The 11,806-nt window shown below is 34.9% G+C and overlaps 1 protein-coding gene across 1 annotated transcript in view; it reads left to right on the forward strand.

The window, feature by feature from the left end:
* The window catches only part of mao (monoamine oxidase), a 38,933-nt gene extending 30,617 nt beyond the window's left edge, over positions 1-8,316 (forward strand). The window contains exons 7-15 of the mRNA XM_065251860.2: positions 1,501-1,650; positions 3,222-3,381; positions 3,471-3,567; positions 3,663-3,716; positions 3,823-3,880; positions 6,016-6,113; positions 6,195-6,306; positions 7,782-7,844; positions 7,934-8,316. Of these exons, the coding sequence (XP_065107932.1) occupies positions 1,501-1,650; positions 3,222-3,381; positions 3,471-3,567; positions 3,663-3,716; positions 3,823-3,880; positions 6,016-6,113; positions 6,195-6,306; positions 7,782-7,844; positions 7,934-8,089 (948 nt within the window). The 3' untranslated portion in view covers positions 8,090-8,316. The remainder of the gene's footprint in view (positions 1-1,500; positions 1,651-3,221; positions 3,382-3,470; positions 3,568-3,662; positions 3,717-3,822; positions 3,881-6,015; positions 6,114-6,194; positions 6,307-7,781; positions 7,845-7,933) is intronic.
* The last annotated feature ends 3,490 nt before the right edge of the window (positions 8,317-11,806 follow it).

Here is an 11,806-nt window from a genome sequence, read left to right on the forward strand (position 1 = left end):
GCGTTTAAAAAAATAACAATTTTATATTAAAACAACATAATGTTATCTTCTTAAATGGCAGAGGCGGACACTACTCAAGTATTTTTACTTTCTACATAAAAGTACATTTTTAAGTATTCGTATTTTATCGTGTTTTTCTTTGGAAAACATACATTCCAAAGCATATTATCATAATAATAATATCATAGTTTTTGGTTTTTATATTTAATATTTAAGTTAATTAAACATCTAGTATTTTTTACTCAAGAAAAGTAAAAGTACAAAATTTTTATGTAATAAGGTATTAAATCAATTTTAATATGCAATATAAAAGGAATACACAGTATAATTAGAATGTAGTGAACATTTTTTAGTAAAGTAAATTTTTCCCGAAGACACAACTCTGATAAAGCACAGATGCTTGAAAAATTTCCTTAAAATACTCAAGTAGTGTCCGCCTCTGTTAAATGGACCTCAACATGTCGAAACTGAATTAACAGTGGTTTAAGTAAGGAATAACTGACGACGGGCCTTTCAGTTATAAGAAAATAATGCACACCCGCGAAGCCGTGGGTGTGCATTATTCCTTTTATACCACAGTTACCACAAACATTGCTCTGGTGCCTATTTTTAAAGGTGACATTGAATGATTAAACGGGGTATTTATTCTTGTTCTGTGATGTGACATGTAAACAATTTTTTTGTTTGGGTCTGTAATGCCTTAGAAGCTTCCTAAAAACCTCTCTCAGATAGCTCTATTAGGGTGGGGGATTTTAAACAAGTGGTTTTGCACCTATTTGGCTCCCCCACTGGCTTAACTTGCAATCTCATTACTGATTGGCTGACTTTGTTGCCACTCAAAAAATGTAGCCAATTATTTTAAAGTGGAGGGGCAGTGAGATGCCTGTGATGTCATAAGCATCAGTTTTTCAGATTGGGCCGTTTTCTGGCTGACATTTCTAAAAGAGGAATTTCTATGAGACTGAGATGTTTAGCATGTCTAGCTTTTTTTGTATGTTTGTGAATGCGGGTAGACTACCATTATTCAACAAAGACAAGGTAAAAATGGTTTTTCATTCTCTGTCCCCTTAAAGACATTTGACAAGTTAGGTGTGCGGTTATCAGAAATTAATGCATACCCACGGAACGTCTCAGCCAATCAGAATACAGCATTCAACAGACCCATGGTATAATATACAGTATGTCTTCTGAAGTGAACAGATTATGAATAATTTCAGTTTATTTAGCGATCAAAGTGTCATGTATTATTGTGAACATACTGTTCAACTGAAGTAAAGTCATATATCGCACATCTATGTTAGTATGAGGGTGACTAAATTGCAAGAATTGTCATATTTGGTAACTTACTCATTTATTGAATGTCAAATTGATGGGTCTCAGAATAATAATAACAGAAGCTTTAGGATACTGGAAATGTTCACACAACCAATAAACAGATCTTACCTTGTACACAGCATGATGTGTGACTTTCATTTGCTGAGTCTGTTTACTGTAAAACAGGAGCGCAAGTTTGCTGGAGGCTCCAGTCAAATCAGTGAGGGGATGGCCAAAGAGCTGGGTGACCGTGTGAAGCTGGAGACAGCCGTCTATAGCATTGACCAGACTGGAGACCTGGTGGTGGTCAAGACAGTTAATGATGAGATATACAAGGTGAGAATGTGCAGAAAGCAGCAATTACACAGAAATGTGTTAATGGAAATGTCCTGAGTTTTTATAAGACAATTTTGTTGTTATTGACAACATGTACACAAATTAAGAATCTTAGTAATCTTAATACTACTAAGAAGCGTAGTGTTAACCCTACAGGGAATAGCATACTCCATACTATGAAGCATATATTGCTATTTTTTCAATATATTACAAACGAAACGTTATAAATTATATTGATGATAAACAACATATTTGTCACATGTCCCTAAATTAGTTTCATGTTTATTTTATATATATTTAGAATAGTGTCTATTTGTATCTTGTTTTTCATGTAATCAGTTGTCACATGAAAATAGAAAGAGATACAATATTCAACACATCAGTAGTTCATTCACATATTAAATGTATGTACAGACGACTTGCATGCAGCAGAAATAGACTTGGTTCAGTAATCACTTATTTTAGCAACATTTCTTGCAAAATCAACTTTTTCACAATGTATACAGTACTGTGCAAACGTCTTAGGCCACCATAACCAACTTTGTTGTTTTAGCGCAGTTTTAATGTCCATCCATATTTATTTTTCACCCTTTTTTAAGATACAAACAGAAATTACAGTACACAAAATTAAAAACAAAACAATTTTCAGAACTAAATGTCTTCTTCAGGCATTAGTCAGTATTTAGTGTGATCTCTCTTGGCATGAAACACATCTTGAGCTTTTTTTAGGAGACTGAAGTCCTGAAGTTATTCGAATAGAATTAAACATTAGGATTTAATTTTATTTAGGTTTAAAAGATCCTGCTGCTGCCTACTATTATTCAAGTTGAAGAGGATGTAAATACTTAACACTTCAGCTTATACTTTTATACTGTTTTTAATACTACATACACATTTCCTGTATTTTCTGGTTGTATTCTAATAAAGAGACTAAGAAATAATTATATATGATCACTATACAATTGCAAAAACAACAAATCTAATGGTAGCATGGTGGCCAGCCCAGTCTCACGAAATTTCGTTATATAGTCACGTATTTTTTTGATTCTTTTTTCGTGCTATTATCACGAAATTTCGTGTTTTTTTTGTGATCGTATAACGAATTCCTGTTTTCGTGTGATTATCACGTATTGGTTACTCAACTGTTTTGTCCTATTTTCTTACCATTGTCGCTTCGGTTTAGGGTTAGATTTACATAAAATGACATCCCTAACCAAACCCAACTCTAACCCTAACGCCAGGCGACATAGAAAAAAAAAATCTGAAAAAATAGTATAAACCAATATATAAATGCAAGCATCAAATCTAACCCTAAACCGAAGCGACAATGGTTTAAAAATAGGAAAAAGCAGTTGAGTAACCAATACGTGATAATCACATGAAAACAGGAATTCGTTATACGATCACGAAAAAACACGAAATTTCGTGATAATAGCACGAAAAAAGAATCAAAAAAATACGTGACTATATCACGAAACTTTGTGAGACTGGGTAGCGGTGGCCTAAGACTTTTGCACAGTACTATATATTTGTAGTTTGTTTTAATCATCTGTCCTTCTCTGTTCTTGTAGGCCAAATATGTCATACTTGCCATACCCCCAGGACTGAACCTCAAGATCCATTTTAACCCCGAGCTGCCTCCTTTGAGAAATCAGCTCATCCACAGAGTGCCCATGGGCTCAGTCATTAAATGTATGGTTTACTACAAAGAGAACTTCTGGAGGAAGAAGGGTTTGTGCATCTTTTTCACTTTTTTTTTATAAATCAAATGATCTGGTACACAGTCCTGTATTGATTTGGGCTGTTTTTTAATTTTATAGGATACTGTGGCAGCATGGTGATCGAAGAAGAGGATGCACCTATTGGTCTCACGCTTGATGACACTAAGCCTGATGGGTCTGTGCCTGCTATAATGGGGTAAATAAAGCTTTGAGCTTTTTATTGTATGAGATATACAAAGATTCAAGAAAATATTGAACATGAGGGGAACCGTGATCTTTTCTCGTTTCCAGTTTCATTCTGGCACGAAAATCCAGGAAACTGGCGGGTCTTACAAAGGAGGAGAGGTAGATGTGTCCTCCTCTTCATATTGGTAAAATAGGTGACTGTACTTTGAGATGGAAATTTTGTTTTACTTGGGTTTTAATGATTGCATCTTCTCAAAAATTGCAGAAAGAGAAGAATCTGTGAAATTTATTCTCGCGTACTCGGCTCAGAGGAAGCACTGCATGTGAGTCCCACCAAAAAAAAAACATTTTTTTAGAGTACTTCTCCTACATAACAAACTCCAGCAGGTGTGCTTTTGAAACTCTGGTAACACTTTACTTAAAGGGGTGTTCATAAGACTGATATGACACCTTCATATTCATGACATGACACGTGCTATAAACATGAAGGAGATTTTATGCACATTTATGACAACTGTCCTTAAAGGATTAGTCCATTTTCTTAAAAGAAAAACCCAGTTAATTTACTCACCACCATGTCATCCAAAATGTTGATGTCTATCTTTGTTCAGTCGAGAAGAAATTATGTTTTTTGAGGAAAACATTGCAGGATTTTTCTAATTTTAATGGACTTTAATAGAGTCCAACATTTAATACTTAACTCAACACTTAACGTTTTTTTTCAACTGAGTTTCAAAGGACTCTAAACGATCCCAAACGAGGCATAAGGGTCTTATCTAGCGAAACGATTGTCATTTTTGACAAGAAAAATAAAAAATATGCACTTTTAAACCACAACTTCTCGTCTAGATCCGGTCGTGATGCGCCAGCGTGACCCCACGCAATACGTCATGACGTCAAGATGTCACAGAGGACGAATGCGAAACTCCCCCCCAGACAAGTGTGTTAAAAGAGGACCGTTCCTACTGTACGTTGTTGTATGTCAACTGATACTAATTAATGTCTTTGTGGCAGTTTATTGTTTAAAATGGTCCGCAAATGTGCGTTTTATATATGTAACACGTGACCTCCCTACGTCACTACGCATTTACGTTAGGTTGCGCTGGACCGGACCTACACGAAAAGTTGTGGTTTAAAAGTACATATTTGTTATTTTTCTTGTCAAAATGACAATCGTATTGCTAGATAAGACCCTTATGCCTCGTTTGGGATCGTTTATAGACCTTTGAAACTCCGTTGAAAAAAACTGTTAAGTGTTGAGTTAAGTATTAAATGTTGGACTCTATTAAAGTCCATTTAAAGGAGAAAAATCCTGCAATGTTTTCCTCAAAAAACACAATTTCTTCTGGACTGAACAAAGAAAGAAAGACATCAACATTTTGGATGACATGGTGGTGAGTAAATTATCTGGTTTTTCCTTTTAAGAAAATTGAATATTGCTTTAAGTGTCATTCGTTTAATCATGTTCAAAGATGACATTGTTTGAGATGTCTTTGTTATGACAACTTGACATAAACCAATACAACATAACTTGTCATGACAACTTGACATTACCAAAACAACATAACTGACCACTTTTTACCAGTGATATAAATTTAAATTGTCATTAAAATGTCATTAAGTATTAAGACTCTGTCATATTGTTTTATAACAATGTCATGAATATTCTTCAGTTCATAATGTTTTTTTTAAAGTTTCCCCATTTGTTTAATAATATTATTCAATAATAATAATAATAATAATAATTAAAATTGAAAAAAATATATTTTATTGCATTTGGAGACCGATTCACCTAAAATTTAATGAAAAAAGTACAATAATGGGTTAAGCCATGCAGCGTTGGATCCATATCGCTGCAAAGTAAATTACATTCAATTAAATTGATTAAATGTTTTGTTTTGTCAGAAAATTTCAGAACCCTCTATGTGAGGAAGAACAAGTTCTGTTATTTGTCATTTTTTTATGTATTGTGCGCATACATAAAGTTAAGTATAATATTTTGATGTGTCTGTTGCATTTTGTTAAGGTATTTAAAATTATTTGACATAGTATTAACACTTAATGACATTTAAATTACAGTTTAATGTAATGTTAACCCATCAAGCTAGGTAGATTCTTAAGTTTGCTACATCATGTTTTTGATGTATTGGTGTCATAACAAAGACATATCAAACAATGTCATCTTTGCATTAAAAGTGACATAATTGAACGAATGGCACTTAAATGACAATTCTCACAAATGGGCATAAAACCTCCTCACGTGTCATGTCATGATCATGAAGGTGTCCTGTCAGTCTTATGAACACCCCTTCAAGTAAAGTGTTACCGAAACTCTTTACTTAACTCTCCACTACTGACGTGCTTATTTTACTGTTTTGTCACCTATTTTCACTGTTTATTCTACGAAATTAGGCAAATGAGCACATGCTTATTTAGTTAATGGTGGTCTCTTCTTCAGCCTGTGCACTATGAGGAGAAGAACTGGTGTGAGGAGGAGTATTCTGGTGGCTGCTACACTGCCTACTTCCCACCGGGTATCATGACACAGTTTGGCAGGTTAGTCACTCCTGGATGATTTGAACATTACCTTGTATTGGAGTATTGGGTTGATGTGAATGGTGTCTTACACTGTTCCAGGGTCCTGCGGGAGCCGGTGGGCAGACTGTATTTTGCCGGGACTGAGACGGCCACTGAGTGGAGCGGTTACATGGAGGGAGCCGTACAGGCAGGAGAGAGAGCGACTAGAGAGGTATTTGCTCATTTTAGGGTTTGGCATTAGCTGTATACACACTTAAAGGAATAGTTCATCCAAAAAGTTCTGTCATCTTTTACTCACCCTTAAGTGTTTACAAACTTGTATAAATTTCTTTGTTCTGCTAAACATAAATAAAGATTTTCTGAAGAATGTTTGTAATACAGCAGATCAGGCACCATTGACTTTCATAGTAGAAGAATATATTATTATGAAGTCAATGGTGCCCTTGATCTGTTTGGTTATTAACATTTTTCTAAATATCTTCATTCATGTTTGTAACCACTTAAGTGTCAAAGTGTAAGAAATGACATAATTTTCATTTTTCCATACTTACTCAATTTAAAGGGGACATTTCACAATACTTTTTAATATGTAAAATACATCATAGGTGTCCCCAGAGTGCGTATGTGAAGTTTTAGCTCAAAATAACCCATAGTTCAGTTCTTCCAGAAAAACGCTGAGTTTTTTGGTGATTGTTTCGGTCAAAAATCCTTGATCTTGCGGCATGTTTTCTTAAAAAATACGATGGAGTATGCAGGATATTTATGCAATTTTATGCAATATAACTTGCAAAAACTATGTGAACTTGCAAAAACTGTTTGCAGCTTTTCATTGATGTTTACGTCGCGTAATTACGTCACTTCCTAACATTCCCATTACAACAGGGGACATGGCTGCGCATGTGTGAAGTAAATGCAAAATTTTTCAACTTTCTACTAAGATATATATGACTTTTTTATGAAATCATGCAAGCCCTGCATATTTTGCGAGCACAAATCTGCAATTTATGCTGTGAAAGTGCGGCATGTTTAAAAAATTTGGTCCCTGCATAAATATGCAGACTTTGGCTGATTATGCATTGAATCATCAATCATTTTGTCTGGAGGGACTGATAGATCATTTATTATAGCATGTTAAAATTGCCACTTTGTAGGTGTTATCAAAAATGTGCTGTTTTGGGGTGTGTCCTTTAAAATGCAAATGTGCTGATCTTTGCACTAAATGGCAGTTCTGTGGTTAAATAGTGCAGATTAAGGGGTGGTATTATCCCCTTCTGACATCACAAGGGGAGCCAAATTTCAATAACCTATTTTTTCCCATGCTTGCAGAAAATGGTTTACCAAAACTAAGTTACTGGGTTGATTTTTTTCAAATTTTCTAGCTTGATAAAAGCACTGGGGACCCGATTATAGCATTTAAAAAAGTCAGATTTTCATTATATGTCCCCTTTAAACGTTTTTCCTGATCATTTCATTTATAGTCGTGCTTTATTCTTTGTTAGCTTTATGTTTTGTGAGAATTTAAATAAATGGTTCACCTTAAAATGTAAAATTACAGTAATTAAAACAGTTTTACCAGTTATTTGAAGACATTGATATTTCTTTCTGGAAATACAAATTCATTAGTCAGTATTACCATCTATAACTCAAGTAAACCAGATTAAAATACCATATGCTTTCTTCTTTCAGATTTTGTGTGCGATGGGAAAACTCCACGCAAGTCAGATCTGGCAGTCAGACCCTGATTCATTGGTACGACTTTGACTTGATTTTCAATTTCTAAAAACAGGTATGAAAGTGACATGAAAAAGCTGATTAAGTTTTTTTAACCCCGTCTTTAGGATGTTCCAGCCCAGCCGTTTGTTACCACCTTCTGGGAAAGAAACTTGCCATCGGTTGGAGGACTCCTAAAGTTTATGGGCGTGTCCTCATTCCTGGGTCTTGCCACAGCAGCGGGAGTGGTAGCCTATAAGAAGGGGCTCCTCCCACAAGTATAATTCCCCACCAACTTACAGCCTATTCTATGTCACTTGGCCTTTGTGATTGCGTGATTCAGCCAATGACCTAATCGCGGCCATGACACTCTCTGGGTATGTGGTCGAGTTATTCAGATGAGATTTGAAAATTACAAAATCAACAATATTATGAGTAGCTATTGGGATCGGCCCTGTCCAGAGTATACAAGCTGCCCACATTAAAAGAAATAAAGAATGACAGCAACATCCCTCAGCTGTTCATTTTGTGTGTGTCTGTTTGTGTGCTTCACCCATCTTATTAGTTACCTCTGATAATTTCAGGTGCTGTTCTCAGGAAGCGATTATCTAACCTTTTAAAATATCGAAACAACATTACAGATATTTGCAGTATTACTGTAGATTAGCATTTAATAGTGCATTATATTGTGCTCTGTTAAAAAAAATACCTAGCGATATTTTAGCACAATTCACAATTTTATTCAAGAGAGAAACTATATCTCATTTACGGCTGTTTTCCTAACATGTCACAATGGTGTAAAACAAGACCTTGTCTGACAGTATAATGAAGTCTATCAGTCATAGATAAGTATGTCTGATTTAAAGGATATTCAAGTGTTGTATGTCATTTCTTAAAGCTGCTGTGCATAAAACATTTGGAAGTATTTGAATGTACATTTACAGATCAGATGTTGTATTTGATTTGTTCTTGTAACACAGACCACAGTGTATACTTGAAATATGAAGCTGTTTTTCTTGTCACACAAATATCTAAGGTGAGTACTGTAGCATAAATCATTGTCAACATCTGTTAGTGTACAACCCGGAGCCTAATGTTATTTCTTCAGATACTGTAAGACCAGTGTGATATAATTACTACTAAAATAATTTGAGTCAAAGTGTATTTTACATTTGGGAAAAAATGGGAAAAAATTTATTTGAAAAGGTTAATTAATATATAAATATTAGTCATACAGTGGTTTCCACCTACCAACTTCTATCTAAATGATAGATAGACACCTCCCTTGCTTAGCACTTTCCTGTGCAATATTATTTTTCAGAACAATTTTAACATTATATAATGTTTCAATCTTAGAAAATGTATATCATGATAGTTCTTTTATGAACCTGGCAAAAGAACAAAAAAGAAATAATGTATTTGTTAAAGACTTAAATAGACTAAAGTCTAGACTAAAACAAATATGGGATCATGCAGTACATGGCTTTTACATAAAATTATGATACTTTCTGTGATTTTCTAAGAAATTAATGTAACACTTAACAATAAGGTTGTATTTGTTAACATTAGTAAATGCATTAGCTAACATGAACTAACTTTATAAACATGTATTAAAGGGACACTCCACTTTTTTTTGAAAATATGCTCATTTTCCAGCTCCCCTAGAGTTAAACATTTGATTTTTACCATTTTGGAATCCATTCAGCTGATCTCCGGGTCTGGCGCTAGCACTTTAAGCATAGCTTAGCACAAATTAATTGAATCTGATTAGACCATTTAGCATCGCGCTCAAAAATAACCAAAGAGTTTCGATATTTTTATTTTTCCTATTTAAAACTTGACTTTTTTATAGTTACATTGTGTACTAAGACCAACAGAAAAATGAAAGTTGTGATTTTCTAGGCCGATATGGCTAGGAACTATACTCTCATTCTGGCGTAATAATTAAGGACTTTGCTGCCGTAACATGGCTGCAGGAGGCCCAATGATAGGCCATTGAAAGTTTCTAAGGGGACTATTTTCGGCTGCTGCGTAATATCACTACGCCTGCTACAGCCATGTTACAGCAGCAAAGTCCTTGATTATTACGCCAGAATGAGAGTATAGTTTTCAAAAATTATAAAAGAAAATTGCAACTTTTATTTTTTTGTTGAGTACACAATGTAACTACAGAAGAGTCAAGTTTTAAATAGGAAAAAATATAAAAACTCTTTGGATATTTTTTAGAGTGATGCTAATGGTCTAATCAGATTCAATGGAATGTGCTAAGCTATGCTAAAAGTGGTACTGCCAGACCCGGAGATCAGCTGAATGGATTCCAAAATGGTAAAAATTAAATGTTTAACTCTAGTCTTGAGGAGCTGGAAAATGAGCATATTTTCAAAAAAAGTGGAGTGTTCCTTTAAGCTTTGTTAATATTAGTCAATGCCATCGCAGTTATTCAAGTTGTGCATTAACTAATGTTAGCAATCGCAACTTTTGATTTTAAAAATGTATTAGTAAATTCTGATATTAGCGCAAACTAATTTAATAAATGCTAGAAGTATTGCTCATTGTTAGTTTATGTTAGCTAATGCATAATGATAAAGGGCCCATATTATGCCCATTTTTACAAGATGTAATATAAGTCCCACAGATCAGTTATAATAGCATGTCTAAAACGCCCCTATTTGGATGGGAGCAAAAAAGTGCAATTTTCACGTGTGTACCTTTAAATGCAAATGAGCTGCTTCCCGCACTCCCTTACCGACAGACAGTGAGCGTTTTTGGTTAAAAACAGATCTGATCTCTGTGAATACAGACTGATACAATAGTATCTTAGCACTACAATGTGCTGATAAACACATTTAAACAAGGTTTTAGTCAGTCAGTGGCTGTGGACGGGGCTTTGTTTGTGTGATGTCACATTAACAAGAGAATCAAAACAGCATGTTTAATGAGACTTAGGAAAGGAGAGGGTGGATTTTTTTTATTGTAAGATTGTTGTGTTCACACACTGCCAACACACATCTATCTCCAAACACCTAGTAACAGTGGATTTTGCATTAAAATGTGCCCTTTAACAAATACAATCTTATTGTAAAGTGTTACCGAAATTCTATGGTATTTCAAAATGTGATTAAATGTAAAGGTGTAGCATTATGAAAGGACACAAGACAGATCTGTAATGTATTGTGTGTAAATCAGAAGTGCGTACAGTAGATGTTGTTCCAAAGATTGCATTGTAATTGTTGTTTGTGGTGCCTTAATCTGGTAGTATTCCTCTTTTCTCAAGTGCCTCTGTGCTGGTGACCTTCTCCAGTCCTGCGCAATGTCCCTGGGTCATTCACTGGCTGCTTTAGATGGTTTATAAAACAAGCTACTTTTACAAAGTCCCTATATTAAGGTAGCCAATATTAAACATCTTTCCCATTTTAAGCGCTAATAACATCATTCATTCTTGAAGTAGCCATTGAGAAACCAGGGGTGTCAAAATCAGAGGCCATTACACTCCTGACTGTTTACTATAGTACTATTACCTACATCGTAGTACAATGTATTTGTTTCACACACCCTGTTCAACTGTGAATTTAGTGACGCTGGTGTGACTTTGTTGTCCTGACATGTCATAGTTGCCGTAACTTCGCCTTGTATGCTGGTGAATTGTGCCTCTCTTCGTGCGCTTCTAATGTTTCATTTGACCCTCTTCATGTGCACCAGACCCTATCCAGATCTTTTCTATTCTGCTGTAGCTCTTCTTTAATCAAGCCCAATCGTATGATTTTGTGTGTATGTCCAATGGTCCTGTAATTGCATTATTTGATCTCTTTGTACAAATTCAGTGATTAAGCTGATAATAAAACTGTGTGATTTGCCATTAGGATCTGCTTATGCTCTTCTTTGTTATCTGTGTCTGATTTTATCTGTCGCCCTTTAAAATAGACTGTTGATCAGCGTGAAGTTTTCTTATAGGGGAGGCGAATGCCTGGGGTCCTTCAGTACAGAGTCATTTCAGTCCCAGC

Source organism: Paramisgurnus dabryanus, chromosome 15 (assembly GCF_030506205.2).
Source record: "Paramisgurnus dabryanus chromosome 15, PD_genome_1.1, whole genome shotgun sequence".
NCBI lineage: Eukaryota > Metazoa > Chordata > Actinopteri > Cypriniformes > Cobitidae > Paramisgurnus > Paramisgurnus dabryanus.